Raw genomic sequence first — 17,065 nt, forward strand, 5'->3', positions numbered from 1 at the left:
AAAATTGATTGATTGAATTTTGCAAGGCCAATAATTTGTTCATCACAATTGCATTCTTCAAACAACCCAAGAAGCAATGTATAGATGTACGTCACCTCGTGTCCAGTATATGTAAACTACATAATTGGAAGCAAAAGATGGAGAAGCTCCACTCTCTTTGCAAAAACAAGACCAGGAGCAGGTTGCGGCACAGACCATGAACTGCTAATATCAAAAAATTAAGAGTAAGGCTAAGAAGAACACCATTGTGCCAAAATGCAATCTGAAGAACATCCCTATAGAATTAAAAGAAAATGTGAAAAACGGATTTGCACTATGAAGCCTAATAGATCAGGAACCAGATACCTTTTTAGTATTGTAATGAAAATTGGTGATGGGTTGCTTTTAAAACTGCATTATTAACAAAATGAATTGCTTTAAAAGAAAAACTTTCCAAGCTCTGAGTTTTGTTGGACAGATATTCTTAAACTTCTGGCACTCTGTTGGCTACTTCTTGAAACCCTAAAGTTGGAAGGGTTATCTAGCCAATCCCAGATGCAGGAAATTCGTGACTTAAGTACGCCACAAGGGGGATATCCAACCTCTCTTAAAAGCTTCCTACAAAGCAAAGTCCTCCACCTTATGTTTGTTTATAAACTTTGAGATGAAAATTCCTGAAATAAAACGATGTTCAAACTTTTGTTTCTGCAGGCTGGGCTTGCTCAGTCTCTCCCTGTTCTCCGAAGGGATCACCATCTCCAGCGATGTATCGGCTTGAACCCCATGTCTTACCCTACAGCAGACCTCACTCTTAAGGTAAGCATTGTGTTTAGCAGGAGTAGAGCTGGAGGATGAGAAGAGACAAAGAGAGGACACCTATAGAAGCGGGGGGAAAATGAGAGTGCCATTTTTACATGTGTGCCATTTTTAGAAGTATTAACTTGTTGTTCAGAGGAGGTTTGGTGATGGCAGAATGCTAGGCATGGGGTAGCAGCTACCATGTCTTTTCCATGGCAGCTCTGAGCTAAAGCCATAATACTTAAGCAGTGAGGTCCAAAATGTCTCTTGTCGTTAAAATCAATCTCTTTAGAATGTAATCAATCAGAACCCCAGAAGATGGGAACAGGTTGTCTTCTTTAGAAGGTGGATAGAATGCTACCCGATTTCTCTTGGATCTCCATAAGGAAGGGGCCTTGATGCTTACCCAGTGCATGGAGCAGTGGTATTTTTAGTGAAAGCTCAAAGGCACAGGAATGGGCTTCCTGCATCATAGAAAAAACTGGTCATCTGCAGCCACAGCCCTCTGAGGGCCATCTTCAGCCAAGATCTGTATTGTTCGATATTTTCAAAGTCATAAAGTCTTAAAAAGGCACTTTCCTTGCCATCCTTCTGCCAGCAGGCAAAAACGTTTTTATTCTGGCAAGCTTTAAGAAAAAAGGTTTTCAAAGAACAGATTTATATGAGTATCATTTTAAATTGAACAGTTTTTAATTGCTTTTTCTCATTTTTAACTAAATGGTTTAAATTCTTTTAGATGTTGTAAACAGTGTATATTTTGGCAGTGGGGGAGAGTTCTGTGGATCCCATGGAATGCTAAAAAGCCATCGGTAACTGTGAAGGCCCATAACTCCTGCCCTCTCTTGTCCTTGCAGATGGAGTCGGCACGCAAAGCTTGGGAAAACTCCCCCGGCCTGCCAGAACAGAGCTCTCCTGGAGCCGCTGGTTCTGGCATCCAACCCCCTTCCAGTGTTGGGGCTTCAAATGGGGTCAACTACAGCTCTTTTAGTGGTGTCACGCCCATGCCTGTGGCCTCTGTGGCACCATCGGCTTCAATTCCAGGTACCGTGGTTGCTTTTTTGTTCTGGGTGGGCTGTCACTTCTCTTTAGCAGTTCAGAAAAAAAAGAAAGACAGGAAAGGGTAGGGAAAGGAAAAAAGAATCTCGGATTTGAAGGAGCAGCATCTACAGTTGAGGAGCAAAGCCTGTGCTATTGTCCTAGGAAGATGGCTGATCCCATGAAGACTCTGAAGGACCTCTGTTTCTTGGTACAGAAGCTTAGCTGGGAATGATACTGAAATTTGATCTCCCCCCCCCCCCTCGCTAGTCTATCTGCTCCCATCTCTGACTTTGGGAAGGTGCCACCATTCCTTTGTATTCCCTTCCCAAGTGATGCAGTAACTCATAAAATCTAGAAACTTAGTTTTTCCTGACAAAGGGAAAAATAAAAATGCCCATATTACTGGATGCCAGATCATATGTCTTACAGAGTTTGGAAAAGGTTACTGTTTGGATTACAAATCCCAGAATCCAGACAGGGATTATGGCACTGATTCTGGTAGCTGATGGATACTGGGAGCTATAGTATGTTATCTTTAAAAATATATTTTTATTATGGAAAGATTATGCTGTATAAAGATAATATGAAATAAAAGCATATTACAAATGCACAATAATTAGAGTACAGTAATGCGGGGGGTGTGTGTGTGTGAGCCATCATAGTGCAGTGATTTGAGCATGGGACTAAGTCTCTGGGAGGCCAGGTTTTCAGTCCCTGCTCAACTATGGAAACCGACTTTGGACTTTCTCAGTCTCAGAGGGGAGTAATGACAAACTTCCTCTGGATAAATCTTGCCAAGAAACCCCCGATGATAGGTTCATCTTTGGTACACTACAACAACAAAAGGGGAATGACCTATGACCTATGCGTAAACTTCAGTGAAAGGCATCTGGATTTTGAAATTGTCCTCTGTTTAATATGCATTCACATGAAAGTGTGGCTCTAAAATTTAACTTGTGTAGGCTCTTGTGTCATGCGTTCGGAAGTTGCATCAGTGCCATAGGGCTGACAGTTTGGTGGGTGTAATGAGTAAATGAGGGATTCCAGCTGGACCTCCAGTCATGAACTAATCCTGGTGTCAGTTGCTGGGCTCAGGTGTCCTCGCCTGCCCCTTGGTCTCTGTGATGTTCTCAATGGATCCTACTGAGCCCTTTGCTGCACAGTCATAGAAGGGCGTTTGAAGAGATTCTGTAGCTGAGAGACCTGGTTGCTGCTTGCTATCAGGCTAGACATTTCTGCTGCCTTGCTGGTTGCTGGGCTGTTCCAGCTTGGTGCCCTACCCTGTGTTGGGCTATATCTTCTGGAGAAGAACTGAGCTTAAATTGGTGCATCTCTCTGCCAACGCTTTCCTTCTTCCCAAAATCAACCATTCTATGCTGCCTTTCAGATTTCTGTGGTCACAAGAACTGAAAAGGTCATCTGATGCACCTAACGATTTGAATTATTTTCTAAGTCAAGGGCAAGGGACGCGTGGCCCTCCATCTATTCTGGGACTCCAGTTCCCATTTCCTCAAGATGACATGGCTGGTCGGTAGAATTGTGGGAGTTAGAGTCCAGCAATGTTTGAAGGACCATATGATTCCCACCCCTATTCTAGTCATCCTCAATCAAATTCTGAATGGTTGTTTACTTGCACTGACACACATGAACCTTACTTGTAACTTTTAAAATAGACCCAGTTAATGGAACAAAAGGGCATGTTGGGGAAGAAGTTCATTAATTACTAGAATTGTAGTGTTTAGTTGATTTTTTAATCTAAGCTCCAGTTAGCAGACTATTTTTTTTCCATTTGCAAGTACCTGTAGAAACTTCAGGTAGCAAGTACTCTCCTGAGAAATGCCTGTCTTAACCTTCTCTTTATTTCCTTCCATTTTGCATAAAGCTCCCACAAAGTGCACTTTCTTTTTTTAAACTATTATTTTCCTTATGTTAAAATGTATGTGCATTTAATGTAGTAGTTAAATGAATGAAGACTCATATCAGTAACTGCCTAAATTTTTTAAAGGTCAAGTCACCTTCTGTGCTATTTTATTTCCTTATTAGCTATACCATTTTTCTCCAGCCAAGGTTCCTCAGTGTGTAGTGGCAAATGTTAGAGATAATGGGAGTTGGAATCAAAACATCTATAGGGCCTTGCATTGCAGAAGGTTGGGTTATAAGGGCAAGGAATTGGCATCATAGTCATGCTGAACTAGTATGACTCCCATAACCTCTGACCATAAACCTGTCTGGGGCTCATGCGAGTTCCACAATATCTGATGGGCTGCAGGCTCCTGCCTCACCTCTTTTTCTTAAGGAAACTCAAGGCAGCAAGATATTCTTGGTTCCCCTTTTGAAAGCCCAGTTCTCCCTTCCTTGCCGTTAATCCACTTCTTCTTTGTATTTAGCAAATTGTGACAAAGGAGTACAGAAGTAGAATTTGAGCTCAGTGTGTATGTGAGGGTAGAGGGAACCCCTGTACCTTTAATGATTGGATAGAAAGGTGATGATGCACAGATGCAACTTCTCATAACTCCCTGTCATCTGAGATTAATTTCTTGAATCTTTTCCCCTTCCTTTCCAATGATCTAATTCTAGGTAATCACATCCCACCCCTGTATTTAGATGGCCATGTGTTTGCAAGCCAGCCACGCCTTGTTCCCCAGACGATACCTCAGCAACAGAGCTACCAACAGGCAAGTCACTGGTTTCATCACACACACACACACCCCTTTCAAGCCTTGACCAACCTGGTGCCCTCCAGATAGCTTGGCATAGTCCATCATCTCCCATTGGGCTTGATCTGACTGCAGTTGGACGCTTCTAAAGGGTACCAGCTTGGAGAGAGTGATACCATGCAATGACTGTTGAATGCCAGCTCTCGTATCAGTGGATTTCCTAACTGTCTCACAACAGATGCCCACCGGCGAATGTTGACAGAATCCTGTAGTCTTAAATTTTGCTGCTGTACATTTGGAAAAGTGGACAAAATAAGGACAAAATAGATGTTCCCATTGTCAGAGTTGCAGAGTATGAATCTGGGATCATCATTGCTTACCTGTGAATCCTGGAATTTGTTCTTTGCTACTCTCTGTACCTTGCAACACCCAGTCATCTGTTGGAAATGATTGTGTGTTGTTGCTACTGCACTTTTGAGGACTTGTAGTGGTTTTGCAGACTAGTTCTATGAAGAAGGCAGTAATGAAAATGCTACCATCCTCTACCAGGATCTTGGTTAGTAATAGCAGAGGAAGGGGGACATGAAGGAGGACCTGAGAGTTAGGAGAAGTGCAAGGATTCTATTGCCACCAGATGAAAGTGTGTGAATTAGCCTTTCAGATAGCCATTTTTTAAAAAAAATAGTAATCATATAATAGGCCTAAGGAAGAGTGTGCCTACAGCAACCCTGCATGAACCACTGCTCTGGAGTCTGTTATGTCAGTGTGCTGGAACCAGGTGGGTTATTTGGTCATTCCTGATCCATATTAATTACCCTGTGTTTAGAATGAGCTAAAGAGATTTATACTTTTTAAATGCTTTTTTTACTGTTTTAAATTATACTGTTTTAAATTTGTTGTTTGCTGCCTTGTGTCCCTATGTTGGAAGAAAGGCAGACTATGAGATTATGGTGGTGGTGGTGGTGATGTTCGGCTTCCTGTTCTATTTTTGTATAAGTCACTGCCTTGGCTTGCTTTATTTTTGTTACACAAGAAATTTCGGTGATCTCTTCAAAATGCCAGCAATTGTGACCCTGCATGTTCCTTTTTGAACATTCAACTGTTTTTACTTTTAGATGGTACCTCCTGTTTTAATTCAGAAGCCAAATCCCAAATAATTCCTAGAAAACGTGAAAAATGTCACTCAAAATTTTTAGGACATTGTCTATGGAATTTCCTAATTGATGGTCTTCTGGTTTTCCTCACAATGCTCTAGTAGAGGCAGAGGTGGCTGCTCTCTCTAGGTGTATCAATCTCACCTTGGGTTTTTCTTCCTCTCTACAGGCTGCTCAGCAAATTCCTCTTTCACTCCACACATCACTTCAAGCTCAAGCTCAACTTGGACTGAGGGGTGGCCTTCCTGTCTCACAGTCCCAAGAGATCTACAATTCCATTCAGCCCTTCAGGTAACTTTTCAGTTCAGCCCCACCCCTTCCCTCTGTCGTTCAGCAATAGCCCTTCCATTCATTTCCCAACAGAATAAACACAGGAGGGTGGGAACCCTAGAGTTGGAAGGGAACCCACAGGCATCGAGTCCAGCCTTCCACTCATTGCAGGATCTCTAGCTAGAGCATCTCTGGCCGGCAGCTGTCTAGCTTCTTTTTGCAAACATCCAGAGGAGGAAAGACCACCGCTTCTCTTTGCAGTTGGTTCTGTTGCTGAACCACAATTAAGAAGTTCTTTCTAATGTTCAATAGAAATATATCCACTTTTAACCATCTCGTCTTAAAATAAGGTACCCATAATGGAACACAGTACTCCAAATGAAGCTTGACTAGTGCAGAATATAGTAGGACTGTTACTTTCCTTGTTTTCAAAACTACAGTTCTTTCAATGCAGGCTGAAATATTACTTGCCTTCTTTGCATCAACTTCATATTTCTGGGTCATGTTCAACTTAAGGTGTGGAATAATAAACCAGAATTCCATCTGATAGTTCCTCAGCAGCATCATTTCCATCCCATTTAGCTTCTCCTGCCACTGAGACCAACAAAATAACCAGAACTTGGAAGTTTCCGTGCCATATCAGTTGGGACATCTGGCTTGCTGCTCCCAAACAAACAAAAACACATTCTAGGCTGTATTTCTGGCCCAAATTGTATGAAACACATCCATGGTTGAATGAAATGTTAATATCTTTAGAAACTAAGACAAGTAATGGCTTATGAAACCTGGCATATTTATCCTTGAGAAGTGTATGTTGAGAGGTAATATGACTGTTATTTCTAAATGTTTGAAGCGATGTCATGTAGAGGATGAACCAAGCTTCTCTGCTGCTCCAGAAACGGGGTCTTGAACCAATGGATTCATATTACAAGAGGGGAAAAAGTTCCACCTATACAGTAGAAAATACTTCTTAATGGTCTCTGCGAATCACATAAATGGATTCTTCTGCATCTGCACAGCAATGCTTGGGACCTTCTGGAATCTCTAGGCAAACTGTAGTTTGTAACTTTTTGGTGGTAGCCCCACCCACCCTATATAAGTTCCCAGCGTTCCCGCTGTTTCCTCAGTTCCGAAATTTTATGCCACATAAAGCGATAGAAGGAGACAAACAAATGAGCAGGACACTGAGCTTTTGGGAGGGTAGTGTTGCTTTCTGGCTTACATTGACTTATTTTGCACTCCAAGTTGCTGTTACTATGTGTTTTGCACTGATTCTGTCTTGCATTTCAATTATTGTTGCATTAAAATTGCCATTATTTGCATATGGTTCTATATTTTATTATTGATGTTTTTATTTGTGGGTTAATCTACATTCCATGACTGGCTTTGACAGTTGCACTGACCAGTTTATTGTTGATTGATATATGCATCGCATATTACCCCTTTACTTGAAACCAAAAGGTATGACAATATGACTATGACAAATGCACATTGAATTCATGAGTTTATTGTTGTTAATAAATTCATTTAGTTTGTGCTTACAAACTTGTGTCATGACACTCCCTCCTCCACTGACCTAAGCTTGTCAGCTTCTAACCCCTTTGTGTGATTCGCAGAGACCACAAAGAAAAAGGACAGGTTGCATACCTGTAACGGTATTTCTTCGAGTGGTCATCTGCAAATTCACACAAATCCCTCCCATTCTCCCCTCAGTGTCCTGCTCATTTGTTTGTCTCCTTCTGTTGCTTTACATGGCATAAAATTTCAGAACTGAGGAAAGAGCGGGAACGCTGGGAACTTATATAGGGTGGGTGGGGCTACTGCCAAAAAGTTGCTAGAAGTTGCAAACTGAAGTTTGCCTAGAGATTCCAGAAGGTTCTGAGCATTGTTGTGCAGGCGCAGAAGAACCCATTTGTGTGAATTTGCAGATGACCACTTGCAGAAATACCATTACAGGTATGCAACCTGTCCTTCTTGGGTATTGCCTAGGAATGGGATGAAATTTTTCTTTGGAGGTCTTTTAAGCGGAGATTTGATTATTGTCTCTTGGGGGTTGGACTAGATAGTTCTTCCAAGTCAGTGACCCTAAGCGCTGACTACCTGGTAAGTTAATGCGGCTGATTTCCTTGACAGGAGAAACCAACAAGGAATGAAAACATGTGGCTCCTGACATAATTTGTGAACCGTAGGCCAAGATTATCAAGAATTCAGGGTTATCTTCATGTGAATGTAGCACGTGCATTTAATGTACACAATCTGAGTATAAGAGGCAATGTGAGTTGTTGGCCTGTTCTTATCTACTATGTCAGTGCCCTAGAGCTGAAATGGGAATGCTGGGGTTCACCAAGGCTCCCATATTGGCTGGAAATGATGGGATTTAGTGTTCTAGGAGGGCACCGTGGCTGTCTACTTGTCTTTGTAAAGGATTTATCCCACCTTCCCCCACCACTTCCAGTATGAGGTGAAATTTCCCTATCCAAATAGAATTTGGAATTTGGATGCAAGTTTTTCTTGTCAGTCAGACAAATCCACTGTCAAATCAGTTTTTACTCCGGGGGAACTATGGTTTTGATTTCTAATTTTTGCTGTAAAGGCTGTTTACATACTGAAATCAAGTTCCCAATTGGTTGCCTCTTTTCCCCCTTCCCATCCTTCACAGATCTCAGGTCTACATGCACCCCAGCCTGTCTCAACCCAACACGGTAGTCCTGACAGGAGGCACCGCCCTGAAGCCCCCCTATTCTGCCTTCCCGGGCATGCAGCCTTTGGAGATGGTGAAAACGCAATCTGGATCCCCTTACCAGCCAGTGAATGGAAGCCAGGCCCTAGTTTATGAAGGCCAGCTCAGCCAAGCGCCCGGCATGGGAGCCTCACAGATGATGGACTCACAGCTCGGCCAGGTCAGGAAGTATTACTTTGTCAAGAGAGCAACCTTCCCTTTGTAAAGGTGTCTTCCCACCCCACCTCTACCCCACGTTCATCTCTCTCTAAGGAGTTTCTGGCTTCCTGCTTGAAAAAGTCTGCCAGTCCCACTTCTGAGTTAGATGGACAACGGGAGTTTTCTTGCTACAAATGTGTTCTGTTTTTAAAGGAAGGAATGTTGCTCAGTATGGCAGAAGTTATCAGGTTCAGTTCCCTGTGTTTCCAAGTAGGGCCGGGAGAGACTCTTTGCAAGTTATTGGAGACTGTCAGACTCAGGCCAAGTGTTCTCTTCCAAACGATTTTGGCCTGAAACTCACTGTAGCTAATTCTTAGAGGCGCTCTTAACACCATCTAGATGGGAAATACTTTGCTCACCTATGGCTCTCAGAGTGTGGAGAATCAGCATTCCCCTCCCTCCCCCATGTACCAGAGTCTGGCACCATGTTTTTTCTGTCTTATCTGGAAACTTGTCAGGGGCCAGCAGCATAATAGCTTATGGGCCAACACCACATCAAAGAACAACACTTTGAGTAGCACTGGTGTAGACTATATGAAGATGGATTAAGGGTCTTGGTCAGTTCACAACTACTTCATACGTTTCCAGGTACCTGTGTGCTTGACATTTTAGTGAAAATGTCCTCCCACCCAATTCAACTTATTTGATCTTCATAGTTTAATCTGTGTGGGTTTTTCCAATGTCAGTTTAGTACCAACATTTCTTAAAATGTTTTGCAGTCACTATCTCAAAGTGATGTAAGGGTTCGAGTTGGTGCAGCCAGCATGGTTTCATTTTGCTGATTGATTTGTTTTGGAATATTTTGGATTTTGAAATCCTGACAAGAGAGACTCAATGTATAATTTTAAATAGAGAAAGAAATAATGTTGCTTGGAGATAATGTTGTAAGCCAGATTTTAAAAATGTAAATTAGGTTTTAAAAGCTATACTTATTTTTATATCTCATAGTGGTTGGCTGGATGAGCCATTGGATGTGGTTTGCCCCAGGGTGTCGCATTCCTGACTTTGGTCCATTCTTCTAACAAGGAAATGGCTGTGGGAACTCAAGGCCCAGGCCCAGTTCCCTGCACTCATTTCATGGAGCATAGAGAGAAGCAATCCACAGTCTGAGGAATTTCCTGAAAGTAAGAGCTGTTCGACAGCAGAATGCACTCCCTTGGAGTGTGGTGGAGTCTCATTTGGAGGTCTTTAAGCAGAGGCTGGATGGCCATCTGTCAGGCATGCTTTGATTGTGAGTTTCTCCATGGCAGGGGGTTGGACTGGTTGGCCCTTGTGGCCTCTTCCAACTCTATGATTCTATGATTCTACTATCCCCACATGAGAGGAAAAGTATGTCCAAGCTTGAGTGTAAAGTCAGACCTGGTCCATTCAGGTGTAATTTAGTCTTCTGTACCAGCTTTCAAATAACTGCTCTCCCATTGGCAGCCTATTTTGGTCTCTGTGGATTAACACCATACCCAACTGACTGCAGTTTTCGATCAAGTAATTCTCTGTTTATCTGTCTACGCAGCTCACCATGTCCATGCCTGGCTCCCAGCTTCCAATGCCCCGCTACGGCTCCAGCCAGCAGCCTCTGATCTTACCACAGTCCATTCAGCTTCCCCAGGGCCAGAGCCTGTCAGTTGGAGCTCCCCGCAGGATACTCTCTCCTGGCTCCCAACCATCTGTTCTTGCTACAAACAGGGAGGTAAGAACCCACATGGTGAATACTGTATTTAGATTTTTATGGTGGGTTAGCCATTTTTAACATATTGTCTTTCAACATACTCTGTTTCCATACATGTTTCTTTACCATTTATATGTTCTGGTTCTTGAAGCTTGCCAAAGTTTTTTCTCTGTTCTTAGCCCTTGGGCAAAGAAGTGAAGTTTAACCCAACCAGGAGCTTCCAGCTTCTGCCCCTGACACCAAACTTTCTTCACCCCCTTCTCCACCTATCCCAGGTGGGAGACACAGGTATGAGTAAGCCAAAGTAAAGCCACTTTCCCCCCCCCCCCCCACAGGAAGATGGCATCCTCTGTTTGCTGAATAGCCAAAAGCACCCCAGAACTTTAGAGAAAGTTTAAGAAAGTTTTACTTTAAAGGTAGAAGGACAGAATCAGACTTCTGGGTATCATATTTCACTATTGCTTGTTGTTTTTGGCTCCATTGTTTGCCATGATGGCTACTCGATCTGCTACCTTCAAGAGGTGTGAGAAATGTGGGGGTAAGATCCCTGGCAGTTTGAGCACATCTGGAAAGCTATTAGCTCCTGCCATAGGGGTTTGAAAGATGTTCTAAATGTTAAGATTATCTTACTTATTTGAAGCCTTTTTACCTCACTGTTCAGCCAGAAAGTTACTGTACCTGTAATCAGTTAAGCAAATACAGACTTCTGTTTAGTTCTGTTGTCTGTTACTAGGGTCTGTTGCAGAGGCTATATGCCCATTAAAAAAAAAGCTTCCTGAATGAATGTCTGGCATGACAGCTGGATACCTCACCTCTGCTCAAGGTGGCAACTAAATTGTCCCAAAAGAAATAATCCTGTGTTCATTTTCTTGTTCATTTTCTCTGTAGTCTTCTCACATGGAAATGAAAGGGTTCCACTTCACAGATGCTAAACACAATGTGCCCACTGGAGGATCTGTTCCATCACATCATGCGTACAGGTGAAATACAGTTCTGACTGCTGTTTTATTTATGTTGCAGGTTGGCAGCATGTGTGTGTGTGTGTTTCTAATTACTTTAAAAATGCATTCTTGTTTTATTATTTTTAATAGGAGAGACTTTAAAACCCCAAAGAGAGAGGCATTCCCCCCTTTTCTTCCCTGTGAGGAGGGCCAGTTCTTACTGTCAGAAAGTTCTTCCTAGTGTTGAGATGCCACCTCTCAACATTAGGAATAACCTCTAGATCTAGATATCTAGATTTAGAATACAGAATTTATCTAGATCTAGACTGTAGAACAATTTTTAAAACATCTCAGTAGACAAACATTTACTACAGCTGCTTATCAAAATCCATTTTATACTAAATTGAAGTAAGGTGTAGTATGTCACCAAGGAAATACAATTTAAGAATGGAGTTAAGGATCTGTGCTGGCTCCAGTTATATTTAATTACTATATAAACTCATAGATCCCTTACTTAAGTAAGTCTACTTTCCATTCCCCCAAATTAGCTAATAGGCATGTTAATTAATTACTATATGCTGATGACAGAGTAATTCTGCCACTGACTCCCATAGGTCTTAAGAGAGTCTTAAGATTGCTCACTCACTATTGTGCTGAAGAGGAATTAATAATAAATTATTCCAAGACTAAGATACTCACCTTTTGAAAATGTCCTAAGCAGAAAAGTTGAATTTTGGGTGGGCAGTCTATTAAGTCTATTAAGTAGGTTAAGATCTAATTTTCGAAGCTTCAGGAAACAGAAATGCTCATTCAGACTGTTAATAGCCATTCAAAACTTATTTTTCATCAAAGGAGCACAGTTCATTCCTCCTGCAATTAAGCTGTTCATATCTAAAGCTTGGCCTCAATTGTTATATGGAGCTCAATTAGGGACATATAAGAATATGGTCTCTCTTGAAAGAGTTCAAACAAAGCTTTGGAGAAACCTATTTCAGGTTGCCCAATGTGGTCCAAAGGCTGTACTTCAAAGGGAAGGAGAAGTCAGTAAACTTGAACCCTAACTGTGGTTAAAGATCTTTACTTACTAGTTAAAGTTACATATCAACAAGTTAACATAAAGAACAACCAATATGGGCAAAGATGTCAATATCAAGAAATGCCACTCCATCACAGCTCAGTTTGCATGATTCTGACAACTGGCACTTGGTTGGTTGATTGATTTTGTGTAGTGGAATTTCAACAGAGAGAGGATTGTTGGTAAGCAATTTTGTGGACCTCTCAAGGATGCAGAAATGTGGAGAGATAGTAAAATCAGGACTGTAGGAGAAAACTGTCTTGGCCAGAACTCTTGGTCATTTCTGACTGTGTATAAGAACAGGACTACTGAATTACTAGGCTCCCTAGAGCTTGCTCTAGGCATGCTGAGCTTGTTCTTGATTTGGAGGTGGTGGTTCTCTTAATCCTTGGTTTCTGTTGTCTTAACTGACCATTTGGGTTTCTTCTCCCCCTTCCCAGGCCTAGTTCTGCCAGCCCCAGTGGGAAGTCCTCGGGATCAGCTGTCAGCATGAACTCTGTGCAGGGGCATTACATCCAGCAGGTAAAATCTTCTGTGCAAGAAAAAAAGTCTTCCCACAACTTTTAATGTAAGGCACTCCTGAAGCAGATTAGCTGTTGAAATTGAGGGCCACCTTGCCCAGAATGGCTGCAGCAGTATGTGTGTGTACTTGGAACTGGGAGCCACTTTAATGTCAGGTTAGAGGATAGTCGATGTCTTGGGGAAGATAGGTAAGAAGAAGGTATAAAGGTGGGCAAAGCCAAGAAAAGTACCTGGCAGGCCTAGTGACATGGGTTTGGTCCCCTGTGATCATCAGAAAGAGTCTGAAAAATGCCCATAGTTCCTTCCTCCAGATCAGTGGTTCCCAACTTGTGGGTTGGGACCCCTTTGGGGGTCGAATGACCCTTTCATGGGGGTCGCCTAAGACCACTGGAAAACACCTATTTAATTACAGTTATGAAGTAGCAATGAAAATAATTTCATGGGTTTGGGTCACCACAACATGGGGAACTGTATTAAAGGGTCGCGGCATTAGGAAGGTTGGGAACCACTGCTCCAGATGATGCCAGGAACCAAAGACTGGTTCCACAGGGCTCCTAATCAGAATCTTTTTACACTCAAACTTGCTGCTGCTACTAATACTAATTCTGCATCTTCAGAAGATATATAACCTAAAAGAGAACAAGGAAGTTAAATTTTGAAATGGATGACAGATGTCTGACCCTTCTATATGATCTTGAAAGTGATCCTTTGTGTTTAGAGGCATGGAAAGATGTGAGTGATGTCAGGGTCTTTAGAGATTTCTAGAGCTTTCCCCCTCGTTCTCACAGATATCCCAAACAGAATAGATTGCTGAGAATATGAGCACTCTAGGTGAACTTGTGTGGTAAAGTGGTTAATGAGTTGGGCTAGTGTTTGGGAGAGTCAGGATTAAGTCCACACCAAGCGAGATTCTATCAGCCTGACCTACCTCAGGTATTAGTTTTGACGAAATCTTAGTGGTGGAGGGACTCATTGAAGAAAGGTGGGATATAAATGTAAATATATAAATGTTACTGACTGTGCAAATTAAAAAATCCAAATAGTTTAATTTGGATTACTGTGGGATAAAACTGAATTCCCCATCTTTCAAGAATACCTAGTGGAGAGGAAGGTTGCAGAGATTCTTGCAAAGGCCCAACAAACACTTCCTATGTGCAGATGATGGTTCTGGGACTCAAAAGGGCATTATAGACATTTTACAGTAGGTTTGTTGGTATATTTAAGCATTAGTGTGCTATGTGCAGATTGGCTTGATCCTACATAGTTTTTATTCTGGGCTGAGATTTTTGGTTGTCAAGTTTCAAAGGCCATCGTGATGAGTAACATCCTCGTGATCCTTGTGATGGTAACACCTGTTCATATGATTGTTGGAATCTGCTGTCCTAGCCCTGCTTAACTTCTGTGGGTCTTTATTTTTGTTTTTCTATCACTATCACTGACCAACAGGCAAAGCAGCGGGTAGATGAAAGCAAAGGCAACCTTGGAGCCATGAAACTGCAGGAACTTCCCTCTACCAGTCAGATGAAGCCGGCACGAACCGGAGCGATCAAGCCTCAGGTTGTCAAAGTGGAGGAGAGCAAGGCCTGAGCAGCTGTGCCCCCCTGCCCCATGCCTGCTAGCTTGTTCTGTTCAACACAGAGAAGGAAACACACACAGAGAGAAGGCTCTGCAGCTCATTTCACATTCCTTCCCCTGCCTCCAGCAACTAGATGTGCCGAGACTCCTCACCACCTCGACATCATCGCCCGTAACAATGTTGTCCTTCTCCCCATGAAGCATTTCTTGAGCAGTGGATTTTGATGTTGGTCTGCTTGCTTCAAAACAGACAAACAAGGCAAACACCCCTGGCTGCCCCCAGGACTATTGAATGGCTCTGGCCATTAACTTTTCTGCCTTTTCCTTGTCCCTTCCATGTGCAAATTGCAGCAGCTGCTCTTTCAGTAAAGCTCCCTTCCCTTCCTCCTCTACCCCTCCTGTCAGCAGAGGGTGGAAGTGTGCTGGATCCTACTTTTATTTTTAAAGGCCACAAGAGGTTTTTTTAAAAGAAACAAACAGGATATTGTGTTTTTTGTTGTACAGCTGAAAGATTTTCTGTTTCCTCATATTTCCCTTCCATCCCCCCCCCCCCCCCCCTTTCCCTTCTGGAAACAAATTGCCCCCCCCCCCCCAAAATCATGTTCTTGGCTGCATCCTCTTTCATGGCTGCAGTGTGTGTGTGTGTGTGTGTGTGTGTGGTATGTTACACTGAGGTTTCTTGCACTCTTAAGTGGGTTGCACAGGCTTTTGGTCCTTGACTCTTTGATTTTATTACACGTAAATGCAGCATAGGCATTCAGCAACTTATCTGGGCATTTCCCTCCCCTTCTCTCAACACTAGAAGCAGAGCTTGCTTTAGAGGTAAAATGTGTAGGAAAAGTGTTTAGAGTAGGTCAAATACAGTGAATCTCGATGCCTGTTCTGCTCTTCAGCTGACACTTCTGGGATCCTTCTCCTCCTCCCCTTCATAGCAAAGATGAAGAACAGTGGTGACCTTTTTTCTCATTTCAGGAAAGGCACTAAGTTTCTCCCTTGAGATTCATACAAATTTGGCAAACAATGTGGAGGATTTTTTTTTGGTAGGGATGTTTACTTTTGGTATTATTACTATTATACTTTGTAATGTTTTGGAAACGATTAGATTTGTGATGGGGAAGGGATTTGGGATTCTCAGAATTTACACAATGTAATGTCTGTTACAGAAGTTACTTGCCTTGGGTTGATCAACTGAGTTGGCAAGAGCCCCAGAGAATTCATGTGGCTGATCTTTTGTGCTTAATGTGCATGTTTAGGGTTAAATTCTATACTCAATGTCAACTACAGGGGAACCAGAGGATCTGTGGAAACTTTCAGTGGGTCTGCTGTAATTGAGATTATCAATTGCATACTCTTTTCTTGTTTTCCCTTGTGTTTTTCCTGGTCGCTTTGTTTTTGGATTCTTTATTGCATCTTGGTTGATCTATAATTTTTTGATGGTGCCTCTGTGGAGTTACAGGGGAGGCCTCTGCTATAGACATCTCTTCTTTCATTATATAGGCCTGGAAAAACTTTTTCCAGACCTCAAACTCCCCTTTAATTCCTTAATTTTAAAAACTTCAGAGGAGGTTGAAAAATGGCCCCCAAATCACTTTAGAGGCCCCCCAACATAGCAGTTTGGCCATCCAATGAGTCCCACAATCTCATAACCCCAAACATACAGAGCAGGAAAGCCCAAAAATATGGCCAAAAAGCACAGAAAAGAAGTAAGGGAGTGATATCCATTTGCCAAAATAGCATTGGGGGTATACAGGAGCAATATATATATATGTGACAGTGTGCAGTTGAGTATTGATTTTGTCTTCTCTCTCCTTCACGGCTAGAAAATAATTCCTTCTAGTGCCCTTCTTTCTGGCAACTACAGGCAAAACACCCTGATCTTTTTTCAACATAAGAAAGTAAGATGCTATTTTTTCCTCTTGTCAGTGGTCACTTAATAGCTCTCTCAGTTGCTTTTCCTATTAGTGTCAAGCCAGTCGTTTTGCTGGTGGTTCCAAAGATGACGTTTTGAACAAAGAATGTATTTTAAGAGTGGGAGTATGCAAAATTTGACTCGGAAGACAAGCACATCCTGATGGATTTTCTTTTAAAAAGGTTCTTTTTTAAAAACAAAGGCCTGTTACAGACTGCCAAAATAAAGCTGCTTCGGGTCTCTTTGGAGGTCTGCTGTTTAAATGATGCATGCATCCTAAGAATCCGGAAGCTGCACTAAAGCTGCACTCCAGTGCTTAGGAATGGAGTGTGGCTTTGGCGCAACCTCCGGACTCTTAGGACTCATGCATCATTTAAATAGCATACCTCCAAAGAGACCTGAAGCAGCTTTATTTTGGCAGTCTATAACAGGCCAAAGATCTTTCACCTCTGTATACAGCAGACATCTTAGTCTAGATATCTAAGCTCTTTCAACTTAAGTTGCAGCAATGTTTCCTCCTCACCTGTGTGTGTGTTGTGTGTC

General features: G+C 42.3%; 1 protein-coding gene and 1 non-coding gene across 7 annotated transcripts in view; both read left to right on the forward strand.

Moving 5' to 3' along the window:
* PRRC2B (proline rich coiled-coil 2B) overlaps window positions 1-16,804 on the forward strand; it is a 58,448-nt gene extending 41,644 nt beyond the window's left edge. For 5 of the 6 annotated variants that reach the window (XM_042478638.1, XM_042478641.1, XM_042478639.1 and 2 more), the window contains 9 exons: window positions 691-795; window positions 1,632-1,818; window positions 4,393-4,490; window positions 5,796-5,917; window positions 8,556-8,796; window positions 10,345-10,521; window positions 11,389-11,480; window positions 12,957-13,038; window positions 14,485-16,804. In XM_042478638.1, coding sequence (XP_042334572.1) covers window positions 691-795; window positions 1,632-1,818; window positions 4,393-4,490; window positions 5,796-5,917; window positions 8,556-8,796; window positions 10,345-10,521; window positions 11,389-11,480; window positions 12,957-13,038; window positions 14,485-14,625 — 1,245 coding nt within the window. In that variant the 3' untranslated portion in view covers window positions 14,626-16,804. Of the gene's footprint in view, window positions 1-690; window positions 796-1,631; window positions 1,819-4,392; window positions 4,491-5,795; window positions 5,918-8,555; window positions 8,797-10,344; window positions 10,522-11,388; window positions 11,481-12,956; window positions 13,039-14,484 lie in introns of those variants that run through there. The other variant, XR_006104967.1, reaches the window with a different exon arrangement.
* LOC121937416 lies at window positions 2,932-3,017 on the forward strand. Its single transcript, XR_006105124.1, has one exon. It is a non-coding gene; the product is annotated as a small nucleolar RNA SNORD62 (small nucleolar RNA).
* Window positions 16,805-17,065: the final 261 nt, after the last annotated feature.

The sequence above is a fragment of the Sceloporus undulatus genome, chromosome 7 (genome assembly GCF_019175285.1).
Source record: "Sceloporus undulatus isolate JIND9_A2432 ecotype Alabama chromosome 7, SceUnd_v1.1, whole genome shotgun sequence".
In the NCBI taxonomy this organism is placed as follows: domain Eukaryota; kingdom Metazoa; phylum Chordata; class Lepidosauria; order Squamata; family Phrynosomatidae; genus Sceloporus; species Sceloporus undulatus.